General features: G+C 36.6%; 1 protein-coding gene across 2 annotated transcripts in view; it reads left to right on the plus strand.

Annotated features, from left to right (window-relative positions):
• Positions 1–12,632, plus strand: part of SYN1 (synapsin I) — a 45,983-nt gene that overhangs the window by 12,219 nt on the left and 21,132 nt on the right. For both annotated transcript variants that reach the window (XM_081042515.1, XM_081042516.1), the window contains exons 4-5: positions 785–941; positions 1,114–1,203. In XM_081042515.1, coding sequence (XP_080898641.1) covers positions 785–941; positions 1,114–1,203 — 247 coding nt within the window. The remainder of the gene's footprint in view (positions 1–784; positions 942–1,113; positions 1,204–12,632) is intronic.

Consider the following 12,632-nt stretch of genomic DNA (forward strand, 5'->3'; position numbering starts at 1 on the left):
TATGGAAGATAGCTTCTCTTCTGAAGAAAAGTCAAGGATCCCAGAAGACCACAAGCCAAACTTTTCAGTTATTAACTCAACAGACGTTTCTTGAGCATCTACTGTATGCCAGGTGCCACTCTCAGCATTTGACATTCAACAAACATTTATTGAGCACCTGTGGTACTCCAGGAACTGTTCTACGTGCTGAAGACGTGGCAATGAACAAAAAGACCCCAAAAAACACCAAAAAAAACCCCACAAACCCCTCTGCCCTCATGAAACTTACATTCTACCATGGGATACACACATATATAAATAAATAAAAGAATGAAAAAGTGCTAAGGAAAAATATATAGAAGCAAAGGGATGTAGGGATTTGGGCTGGTGGGCGGGTCTACAATTGGGGTAACAGACATTTGAGTAGAGCTACATGCAGCTATCTAGGGGGGAACTGTTTCAGGCAGAAGGAACAGCCTATGTCGAGGCCCTGAGGCTGGAATTTATTCTGGGCAGCATCCTTTGAGGACAGCTAGTAGCCTGAGAGACCTGACTAGGGAAGCTGCAAGCTGACCTTGTTGAGGAGAGGAGCAGGTAGGAAAGGCTTAAGGGGGAGGGGTTCACCAGATGGGGAAAGGGTAGAAAGGGTGCTTGTAGGGGAGGGAACCACTTGTGCGTGTGTGCTGAGGTGAGAAATCACTTAGTAATGTCTAGGAGCTGTGGAGGTTTAGAAACTTGGTCTTTGTTCTGAGGGAGGTGGGAAGCTTCTAGGGGGACCCTCAACACTCCTACCCCTGAACCCCAGGTCTCTGAAGCCAGACTTTGTGCTGATCCGTCAGCACGCCTTCAGCATGGCGCGGAACGGAGACTACCGCAGTTTGGTCATCGGGCTGCAGTATGCTGGAATCCCCAGCGTTAACTCTTTGCATTCTGTCTACAACTTCTGTGACAAGCCCTGGGTGGTAAGTGACAGGAAGGATGCTATTGGCACAGGGAATATCTCATGCATGCAGGTGGGAGCTCGAAATCACTGTGATTTTGGGGGGACTGAGGAAGTGTGCAAGCTTGGACTCCCAGTTTGGAGACTTCCCCCAGGTGAAGGACTTGCTGACCCGTCTCTCCTGACTCTCATAGTTTGCCCAGATGGTTCGGCTGCACAAGAAACTGGGGACACAGGAATTCCCTTTAATCGATCAGACCTTCTACCCCAATCACAAAGAGATGGTGAGTCTGGGGGAAATAGAATGGGCAGAAGGGAAAAGCATCATGCCTACTGCAATAGTATTGCCAATGGATGTGTTACCAGTGGTATGCTACCAGAGAGCACAGCTGGCATGTGCTTGCAGAGGGCGAAGTTGCTTTGGGAAGGGTGTATTAATACTGTGAATTTAGTTATGTGGTTACAAGTGTGATTTAAATCATTAATCCTATTATATACAGTATGTATTCTCTTACCAGTATTAAAAATTGACTTCTAATGTAAATTAACAGAACTAATATAATGAATCAGATTATATTACATATAGAAATCAAATCATTGTTACTAACATTATCAAATATTCCTTTTGATAGAAATGTTACCAATGTCTCAAATTAGGATTGGCAATAAAAAGTATCAATAGCAATGTTATAAATTAAATTGCTTACAAATAGTAATTAAATTGTAGGTTATTATTATATTGATTATATATATTATTATATTGATTATATATATAGTGATTATATTATCGTAAAATATAATCACTAATTTTACAAATTATCACCAATACTACAAATTTATGTTACTGATATAAATTATGAGTACCAATGTTATGAATTAAACTATAGTTCCCAATACAAATTGAATAATCAGTACTAGTATCATCAAATATTATAACTATTATTACAAATTATTATCAACATTACAAATTATAAATTATCAGTCCCTGTTTTGAATTATATTATACTTAATAATAGAAATTGTATTATTACTAATATCATCAAATTAACTAACGTTACTATTTATTACCAGTGTTACAAATTAAGATTATCAATATACGTGATTAGCACTTATGTTGTGAATTAAGTTATAATTACTAAAAGAAATTAAACTATTAGTAAAACATTGTAAAATGTTGTTAGAAATTATTGCCAATGTTACAAATTAATATTACTAATATAAATTATGAGTATGTTATTAATTATCTTATAGTTACTAATATAAATCATTATTAATATGGTTAACATAACAATTGTTATCATAAATAATTACGAATATTAAAGTTATGATTAGCAATATAAATTATGAGTACAACGGTTAGGAATCAAATTTTAGGTACAAATAGAAATTGAATCACCATTATTAATACCATCAAATTTTACTACTAGTTTAAAATTTTTTAACAATGTTACAAATTACATTTATATAATTTGTGTACGAATAATATATAAATAATCATCACCAGTTTTATGAATTAAATTACAATTAAGTATCAATATTGACCCAACATTACCAACTTACTTAAATGACATTGGTATTAATATTAAAAATTCTTATCTGTATTACAAATCATGGTCACTGATACAAATTGGCAGTGTTATGAATTGAGTTTACTTCCAGATGAAGATCAAGTCATTAGTTTTTAGGAAACCAAATTTGTTTATCATTATTATTATTCCACATTCTTTGAGAGACCACATAGTTGATTGTGATTAATAGTGTGGACTCTGTGGCCAGAATTTCTTTATTGGAATCCTAGCTCCACAGCTCACTAACTTTCTAACATAGGAAACATCACTTAAATGCTTTGTGCCTTCATGTACTCATTTGCAAAATGTGGGTAAGAATAGTTCTTGCTCATAGAATTGGTGTGAGAATTAAATTATTTAATGAGTGAAAGTGATTCCAACAGTGCCGCTAGCATATATGAAGTTGCTACCTATTCCCTTCTATTCCTAGTTTGTTGAATGTTTTTATCATGAGAGGATGTTGGACTTTGTTGAATGCTTTTTCTATGTTTATTGATATGAGCAAGTAGGCTTTTTCCTTTATTCTATGACTATGGTGTATTACATGAAGGGATTTTCATGCAAGTCGAGCCACACTTGCATCGCTGGGCCAGATCCCACTTGCTCTGAGGTATAAACTCTTTTATATGTTGTGGGATTCAGTTTGTTAGTATTTTGTTGAGAATTATGGTAGGTGTATCTATAATCATAAAGCATATTGTTCTGTAGTTTTCTTACAATGTCTGTCTGGTTTGGGTATCAAGGTAATAGTAGCCTCAGAATGAGATGGACAGTGTGTTGCCTTTCTTCTATTTTTAGGAAGAGTTTGTGAAAGATTCGTGTTAATTCTTTTTAAATGTTTGTTAAAATTCACCACTGAAGTATATTTTATCCGTTAGTATAGCCATTCCACCTCCCTTTTGGTTACTATTTGCATGGTAAATCTTTTCCCATCCATTTACTTTTCTTTTCCCCCCTACTTCCGCCTCCCCCCCCCCACACACACACACTCTGGTATAAGCGCTGTTTCTCAGTCTAGTTGTGTAGGACACAGCTCCCTGGCCCATGCTGGTATTACAAGCCTTGCGCTCCCCCCCTCCCCCACCCGCTGAGGCAGTCGGTCACCAGTCGTCCATGGGACGCTCAGGGCAGCTCTCGCCCACTGCTGGCCTCTCAAGGCAGCACTGGGCAGCTTGCGGCTCCGGCTGATCACAGCAGTCCAGCTCCAGGGACAGCTGTTGTTCAGAATCTTAGCTGTAGAGGGCGCAGCTCACTGGCCCATGTGGGAATCGAACCGGCGACCTTGGCGTTAGGCACACCACGGAGCTCCAACCACCTGGGCCACCAGGCTGGCCCATCCAGGCTGACCCATCCATTTACTTTCAACTTATTTGTGTCTTCGAATCTAGAGTGTGTCTCTTATAGAACAGCATGTAATTGGATAATATTTTTCATCCATTATGCCTAGGTCTACCTTTCAATTGGAGTGTTTAATTCATTTACATTTACTGTAATTAGTGATAAGACAGAATTTCTATTAATAATTTTGCTATTGGTTTTCTATATTTCTTATGTCTTTTTCTGCACTCCTCCATTAATGTATACTTTTGAGTTAAGTAGATTTTCTTTAAGGTTTATTGGGATGACAATTGTTAGTCAAGTTACAAAGATTTCAATTCTGTAATACATCATCAATATATCACATTGTGTGTTCACCACCCAGACTCAGTTCTCTTTCCATCACCATATATTGGATCCCCTTTACCCTCATCTACCACCCTCCCTTACCCCCTTACACTCTGGTAATCACTAAACTATTCTCTGTGTCTATGAGTTTGTGTTTCCTCATTTGTTTGTCTTGTCCTTTTGTTGTTTTCAGTTTTGTATACCATATATCAGTGAAATCATATGGTTCTCTACTTTTTCTGTCTGACTTATTTCGCTTAGCATGATAATCTCAAGATCCATCCATGTTGTTGCAAATGGTACTATTTCATCTTTTCTTATGGCAGAATAGTATTCCATTGTGTATATATACCATGACTTCTTTATCCATTCATCTATCGAAGGACACTTTGGTTGTTGCCATGTTTTGGCCACTGTAAATAAAACAACAATGAATAATGGAGCACATATATCTTTATGGATAAATGTTTTCAGATTTTTGAGAGTAGATACCCAGGAGAGGGATTGTTGTGTCATATGGTAATTCTATTCGTAATTTTTTGAGGAACCTCCACACTGCCTTCCATAGCGGCTGCACCAGTCTGTATTCCCACCAACAGTGTATGAAGGTTCCTTTTTCTCCACAGCCTCTCCAACACTTGTTACTATTTGTCTTGTTGATGATAGCCATTCTGACTGGGGTGAGGTGATATCTCATTGTGGTTTTTATTTGCATTTCTCTGATGATTAGTGATGTTGAGCATTTTTCATATGTCTATTGGCCATTTGTATGTCCTCTTTGGAGAAATGTCTCTTCAGGTCCTCGGCCCATTTTTTAATTGGATTGTTTTTTTGTTGTTGTTATTGTATGAGTTCCTTAAATATTTTGGATATTAGCCCCTTATCAGAGGCGTTGTTTGCAAAAATCTTCTCCCATTCGGTTGGTTGCCTCTTTATTTTGTCGATGGTTTCTTTTGCTTTGCAGAAGCTTTTTAGTTTGATATAGTCCCATTGATTTATTTTAGCTTTTACTTTGTTGCCTTAGGGGTCAAATTCATAAAATGCTCTTTGAACCCAAGGTCCATAAGTTTAGTACCTGTGTTTTCTTCTATGCAGTTTATTGTTTCAGGTCTTATGTTTAAGTCTTTGATCCATTTTGAGTTAATTTTGGTACATGAGGACAGATAGCAGTCTAGTTTCATTCTTTTGCACGTGGCTTTCCAGTTCTCCCAGCACCATTTGTTGAAGAGGCTGTCTTTTCTCCATTGTATGTTTTTGGCTTCTTTGTTGAAAATTACCTGTCCATATTTATGTCAGTTTAAGTCTGGGTTCTCAATTCTATTCCATTGGTCTGCATGTCTGTTTATCTGCCAATACCACGCTGTTTTGATTATTGTTGCCCCGTAGTACAAGGTGAAGTCAGAGAGTGTGATACCTCCAGACTTATTATTTTTTCTTAGGATTGCTTTGGCTATTTGGGGTCTTTTGTGGTTCCATACAAATCTGATGATTTTTTTGGTCTATTTCTTTTAAAAATGCCATTGGGACTTTGATGGGGATTGCATTAAATCTGTACATTGCTTTGGGTAATATGGCCATTTTAACTATGCTAATTCTTCCAATCCATGAACATAGGACCCTCTTTCCATTTCTTTGTGTTTTCTTCAATTTCTTTAAAAATGTCTTAGTTTTCAGCATATAAGTCTTTCACATCCTTGGTTAAGTTTATTCCTAGGTATTGTATTCTTTTTGTTGCAATTGCAAAAGGAATTTTTTAAAATTTCTTTTTCTGAGATTTCATTGTTAGTATATAGGAATGCAATGGACTTTTGTACGTTGATTTTGTAGCCAGCGACTTTACTGTATTCCTTCGTTGTTTCTAATAGCTGTTTGGTGGAGTCTTTAGGGTTTTCTGTACATTGCACCATATCATCTGCAAAAAGTGACAACGTAACTTCTTCATTCCCAATTTGGATGCCTTTTATTGCTTTCACTTGCCTGATTGCTCTGGCGAGGACTTCCAACACTATGTTGAAAAGCAGAGGAGATAGGGTACAGCCCTGTCGTGTTCCTGAATGTAGAGCAAAGGGCTTCAGTTTTTCACCATTAATTATGAGATTAGCTGAGGGCTTGTCATAGATGGCCTTTATTGTGTTAAGGTATTTTCCTTCTATACCTATTTTATTAAGTGTTTTAATCATAAATGGATGTCGTATCTTGTCAAACGTTTTTTCTGCATCTATTGATATAATTATATGATTTTTGTCCTTTATATTATTTATGTGGTGGATCACATTGATTGATTTGTGTATGTTGAACCATCCTGTGCCCCTGGCGTGAACCCCACTTGGTTGTGATATATAATCTTTTTAGTGCACTGTTGCATTCGATTTGCTAGAATTATGTTTAGGGTTTTTGCATCTATATTCATCAGAGATACTGGTCTCTAACTTTCTTTTTTTGTGTTGTCCTTACCAGGTTTTGGTGTCAAGGTAATGTTGGCTTCATAAAATGAGTTAGGGAGTATTATCTCTTCTTCAATGTTTTGGAAGAGTTTGAGTAGGACAAGTATTAGATCCTTTTTGAATGTTTGGTATAATTCACTAGTGAAGCTGTGTAGTCCCAGACTTTTGCTTCTGGGAAGGTTTCCGATGATTGATTCAATTGTCTTACTGGTGATCCATCGGTCTATTTAGATTTTCCAGTTCTTCATGGTTCAGCCTAGGAAGTCTATATGTTTCTAATAACTTGTCCATTTCTTTTAGGTTATTGAATTTGGTGGCATATAGTCCTTCACAGTATTCTTGGATGACCCTTTGTATTTCTTTGGCATCCGTGATAACTTCCCCTCTTTCATTTCTGATTTTGTTTATTTGTGTTTTTTCTCTTTTTATCTTAGTGAGTCTAGCCAAGGGTTTGTCAATTTTATTAATCTTTTCAAAGAACCAGGTCTTTGTCACGTGAGTTTTTTCTGTTGTCTTTTTGTTTTCTATTTCATTTAGTTCATCTCTGATTTTTATTATTTCCTTCCTTCTGCTGACTTTGGTTTTCATTTTATCTTCTTTTTCTAGTTCTTTAAGTTGTAATGTGAGGCTATTTATCTGGGATTTTTCTTGTTTCTTGAGATAGGCCTATAATGATATAAATTTCCCTCTTAAAACTTCTTTTGCTGCATTCCAAAAATTTTGGTAAGATGTATTTTCATTCTCATTTGTTTCTATGTATCTTTTGATCTCTGCTCTTATTTCTTCTTTGACCCAGTTGTTCTTTAAAAATATGTTGTTTAATCTCCACAAATTTGTGGGTTTTTCCTGCTTTCTTTTTGCAGTTGATATCCAATTTCAAAGCCTTGTGATCAGAGAATATGCTTGGTTTCATTTCAATCTTTTAAAATTTGCTGAGGCTAGTTTTATGTCCCAGTATATGGTCTATCAAGCAGATATTTTCTAATGCACCATTTTAGTTATCTTCTTTCTTTTCCATGTCTTTTTTTTAAATAAATTTTATTGGGGAATATTGGGGAACAATGTGTTTCTCCAGGACCCTTTCCATGTCTTTTTAAAAATTATATTCTTAGTAGTTTCCCGGGGGATTACAATTAACATCTTAATTTATACCACTCTTATTTAATTGATAATAATTTAATTTCAATAGTATTTTTAAAATTTCTTCTTTATAGCTTTGTTTCCTCGCCCCTCCTTTGTGCTTTTATTGTCATTACAAATTACATCTTTACACATCATGTACCCATGAATATAGACTTATAATTATTGCTTGATGCCATTGGCTTTTAAATTAGATGGAAGAAAAAAGCATTGCAAACAAAAAAATGCATTCATACTGTCTTTATATTTACCTATGTGGTTACCTTTATAGGTACTCTTTATTTCTTCATGTGGATTTAAGTTACTAAGTAGTGTCATTTCATTTCAGCCTGAAGGACTCTCACAGTATTTCTTGTAGAAGTATGCTAGTGATGAATTATCTCAGTTTTCGTTTATTTGTGAACGTCTTAATTTTTGAAATATAGTTTTGAAGGATATAGAATTCTTAATTGACAGTCTTTTTCTTTCAGTGCTCTGAATTTTTCCCACTGCCTTCTTGCCTTCAAGGTTTCTGATGAGAATTCAGCTATTAATCTTACCAAGTATCCCTTGAATGTGATGAGTCACTTCTCTCCTACTACTTTCAAGATTCTCTCTTTGTCTTTGGCTTTTATAAGTTTGCTTATGATGCATCTAAATGTAGATCTCTATGAGTTTATCCTGCTTGAAGTTCAGTGAGCTTCTTAGACGTATAGATTAATATTTTTCATCAAATTTGGGATATTTTTAGCCATTGTTCATTCAAAGATTCCTTATTGCACCTTTCTCTCTCCTCTCTCCTTTTGGGACTCCCTTTATGTATGTATTGATATGTTTGATGGTGTTCCACAAGCCGCTGAGACTCTGCTCATTTTGTTGATTTTTTTTTTAATTTCTGTTTCTCAGATTGGATAATCTCAGTTGACCTATCTTCAAATTCAGATTCTTTTCTCTGCCAGTTCAAATCTACTGTTGAGCCCCTCAAGTGAATTTTTCATTGCAGTTGTTGTATTTTTCAATTCCAGAATTCTATTATTTATAATTTCTGTCTCTTTATTGATAGTCTCTATTTTAAAAAACACTTTCTTATACTTTCTTTTAGTTCTTTAGACATGATTTTCTTTAGTTCACTGAAAATATTCTAAATAGCTGACTTGTAGTCTATCTATTAATTCCAACATCTGGGCTTCCTCAGGGACAGTGTCTATTGATTGCTTTATTTTTCTGTGTTTGGCTCATATTTTATTGTTTCTTTGCATGTCTCATAAATTTTTGTTGATAACTTAACATTTTAAATAATATAATGTGGCAACTCTAGAAATCATATTCTTCCCCATCCCCAGGGTTTGTTTTTGTTGTTCTTTGTGAGGTATTTTTAGTGATATTCCAGAACTAATTCTGTAAAGTATGTATTCTTTGTCATATATGGCCACTGAAGTCTCTGCTCCAGTAGCTTAGTGGTCAGCTAATGATTAGACAGATATTTCTTTAAACACCTAGAACTAGTAAGTCTCCAAGTCTTTGCTGATGGGTTCAGTGTTCATGTGTGTGCATGCTGTTAATGCTCAGGCAGGCTGTTTACAACTTTGCCTTAACTTTACTTCCAACTTGTGCAGAGCCTTCAAATCAGCCAGACATCCTGGGCATGCACACAGCCTTATGCATATTTGTGGCTCTCTAGATTCCTAGGAATATGTCAGAGGTTTTCAATCACTTTCCTACGGAGATCTCATTATCCAACTTTTCCTGTTAGGTTTTGTTCATCAGCTTGTGGTTTGTCCTAATTGTAATCACTGCCTCACACACCTGCTATGTTAAACAGCTGCTGCTGATTGTTTCTGAAAAGTATGACCAGGCAAAGCTGTCCACACCAGATGAACTCTGAGTCAGGTCAAATAGACAAGTCCCAAGTGGAGTTTTCTAGGAAAGTGTCAGACAGTTCAAACAAAGATAGTTCTCTGAGAATGGAATTTTGAGGGGACTCCAACCCTGTTCTGCCTACTCCTGTGGTTGCTAGGTTGCTGGTTTTCATCAGGATTGCAAGGCTGTTGATTTTCAAGGCTGTTTGTTGAAGTGGGGAGAAGGGGATGGAAACAGGGAAAGTTCAAATGCCACAAAACTCACTGCTCTTAAGAAGATTCAACCATTTTTTTTTAATTGTTCTAGACCTTTAGTCCATTTTTAAAGCTCTGACAAAACTGATTTTGACAATTTTTACCAGTATTCTCATTGCTTTTATGGAGGTTATAGGCCCTTACTCTAGCATTTCCACTGATATCACCTCCAGGCATTTCTTGTTCTTTCACTGCCTCAGCCCTAGGATAATGGTATCTCAAAGTCAAGATCTGGCAGCCAGATGTACTCATTGCTACTAGAATGTCCTTCCTTCTTGGCTCCCTCGCTGTACAGAACCAGAAAAAAATACACACACACACACACACACACACACACGCACACACGGTGCCAAAAATTGTATACACATTTTAAGAAAGGAAAACTATATTAAAATTGTAATACTCAATATATACTGGGGGTGCCAAAAATGTATACACATGACTTGTATTCATTTTTTGTTATTGGTATGTATTGAGTATTACAATTTTAATACAGTTTTTCCTTTCTTAAAATGTATATATATTTTCTGGCACCCTCTGTGTGTGTGTGTGTGTGTGTGTGTGTGTGTGTGTCTGTGTAATGTTTTCATACTGATACTTCCAATTGTAATTCAACACATTACACAGTTCCTTCTACCTCTCCTTCATTCTATGTTTATATTTCTCTTCTCTAACAGTGAGAACCCTAACCTCCAACCTCATCAATATACTTACTCATTTGTTCAATCCTACAATACACAGAAAGTATTTTTAGAATTCCAACACCCATACCATTGTGAAAAACAAACCTAGTAAGATAGAGCTTAAGATTTGTTTGCCCTTTTTATGTCTTTAATTGAGAAAATACAGTCAAAGTACTGCATTCATAAGTTACTTGGTTTAGTTCACGTTATTTCTCATTCACCATGGTTATGTTATTCAGTTTATTACAAATGTAGTTTGTCTCTCTTTGTATTAAATTTCAGTTTTTCCCTATCTGTGCTGATTTAATTATATATTTTTTAAATGTAAGACAGCATGATTCCAAATCAAAATACAAAAAGGCATATACAGATACAACTTAAAACCTAAATAAAATGGACAATTTTCTAGGGAAACACAGTTAACAAAAAATGGCCCAATTAGAGCGTAACAGACCAAATAGAGAAAGTCATTAAGGAAATATCCCATTAAAAAGCATCAGGCCTAGCATTATACTCTCTCAAGATCCATCCATGTTGTCACAAATGTTCCGATATCATCTTTTCTTACTCCCGAATATTATTCCATTGTGTATATATACCACAACTTCTTTATCCATTCATCTATTGAAGGACATTTTGGTTGTTTCCATGTCTTGGCCACCGTAAACAAAGCTGCAATGAACATTGGAGCACACATGTCTTTATGTATAAATGTTTTCAGATTTTTTGGGTAGATACCCAGGAGAGGGATTGCTGGGTCATATGGTAATTCTATTCGTAATTTTTTGAGGAACCTCCACACTGCCTTCCATAACGGCTGCACCAGTCTGCATTCCCACCAACAGTGTATAAGGGTTCCTTTTTCTCCACAGCCTCTTCAATACTTGTTACTATTTGTCTTGTTGATGACAGCCATTCTGACTAGGGTGAGGTGATATCTCATTGTGGTTTTTATTTGCATTTCTCTGATGATTAGTGATGTTGAGCATTTTTTCATATGTCTATTTGCCATTTGTATGTCCTCTTTGGAGAAATGTCTCTTCAGGTCCTCTGCCCATTTTTCAATTGGGTTGTTTGTTTTTCTGTTGTTGAGTTTCATGAGTTCCTTGACATTCTTGACATTCTTGACAGTTCCTTGACAGCTTTCTTTTTGACATTTAAATTTTTCATCAGTCTGAAATTGATGTTCTTGATTTTAGCACTCTTACAAACATCCTTATTACATGTATTATTTAACACTTCTCTATATGCATTACAGAATGGCCCTCATATCCATTCACTTACATAACACCATTCTCAACATAGCGAGCAAGGAGCACTCTCACAAACATTTTTTATTTCATGTGTTCATTGAAATTGATTTTCATATGCAGTGTGGTAGGTAGGAATCCAATTTCATCTTTTTCCTTACAGGCAACCCTTTTTCCCCCACTGATCTGGTATGCCACCTGTGTCATATACTAAAAATCTCATTTATGTGTGGGGCAGATTCTGGACTCTCTGCTCTAGTCCACCGGTCACTTTCTCTATACCTGTACCAATGCAGTATTATGTTGAAAACTATATTTTCTCATTAGCTCCTGATATGTAATAGGGCCGTCGCACCTCCTGGCTGTTCTGTAGCTGTGTAGAGTCTATTTTTGTCAGGGACAGAAAGAACAGAACTTCAGAAGCCAGGAAGAAGAAAAAGTTAATGGTGGGTAATGGTGGCGTGTGGTGGAAGAGGCCTTAGACTTCCCACAGGCCAGCTTGCCATCCCTATTTCTTCTTTTGTCCCCCACCCAGAGGGGCAAAACCTCAGCCTGGAATTGTGGAAGCAGTTTTCCCCCACCCTGTACTTTGAAGCTCTGGTGGGAAGGTTGCCCAGCCTCAATCATGTGGTAGAAGACACATATCGGGACTCTGGCTCTGGTACCCCATTTACTCCCATCCAGGATGTAGAGCGTAAGGAATCCTCAGGGCTGCTCAGCTTAGTCAAGGTTAGGGTGCATGGGAGGACTTTGTTAAGCACAGTTTGACTTTTCTGCGGCCCAACTTCCCTAGCCTGGTGATCTGCTTACATCAACCTAATCACGTAGACGTAGGGGTAAGAGGTGCTGTGGGAATAGGAACTTCACCTC

The sequence above is a fragment of the Rhinolophus hipposideros genome (assembly GCF_964194185.1).
Source record: "Rhinolophus hipposideros genome assembly, chromosome: X".
Taxonomy (NCBI): domain Eukaryota; kingdom Metazoa; phylum Chordata; class Mammalia; order Chiroptera; family Rhinolophidae; genus Rhinolophus; species Rhinolophus hipposideros.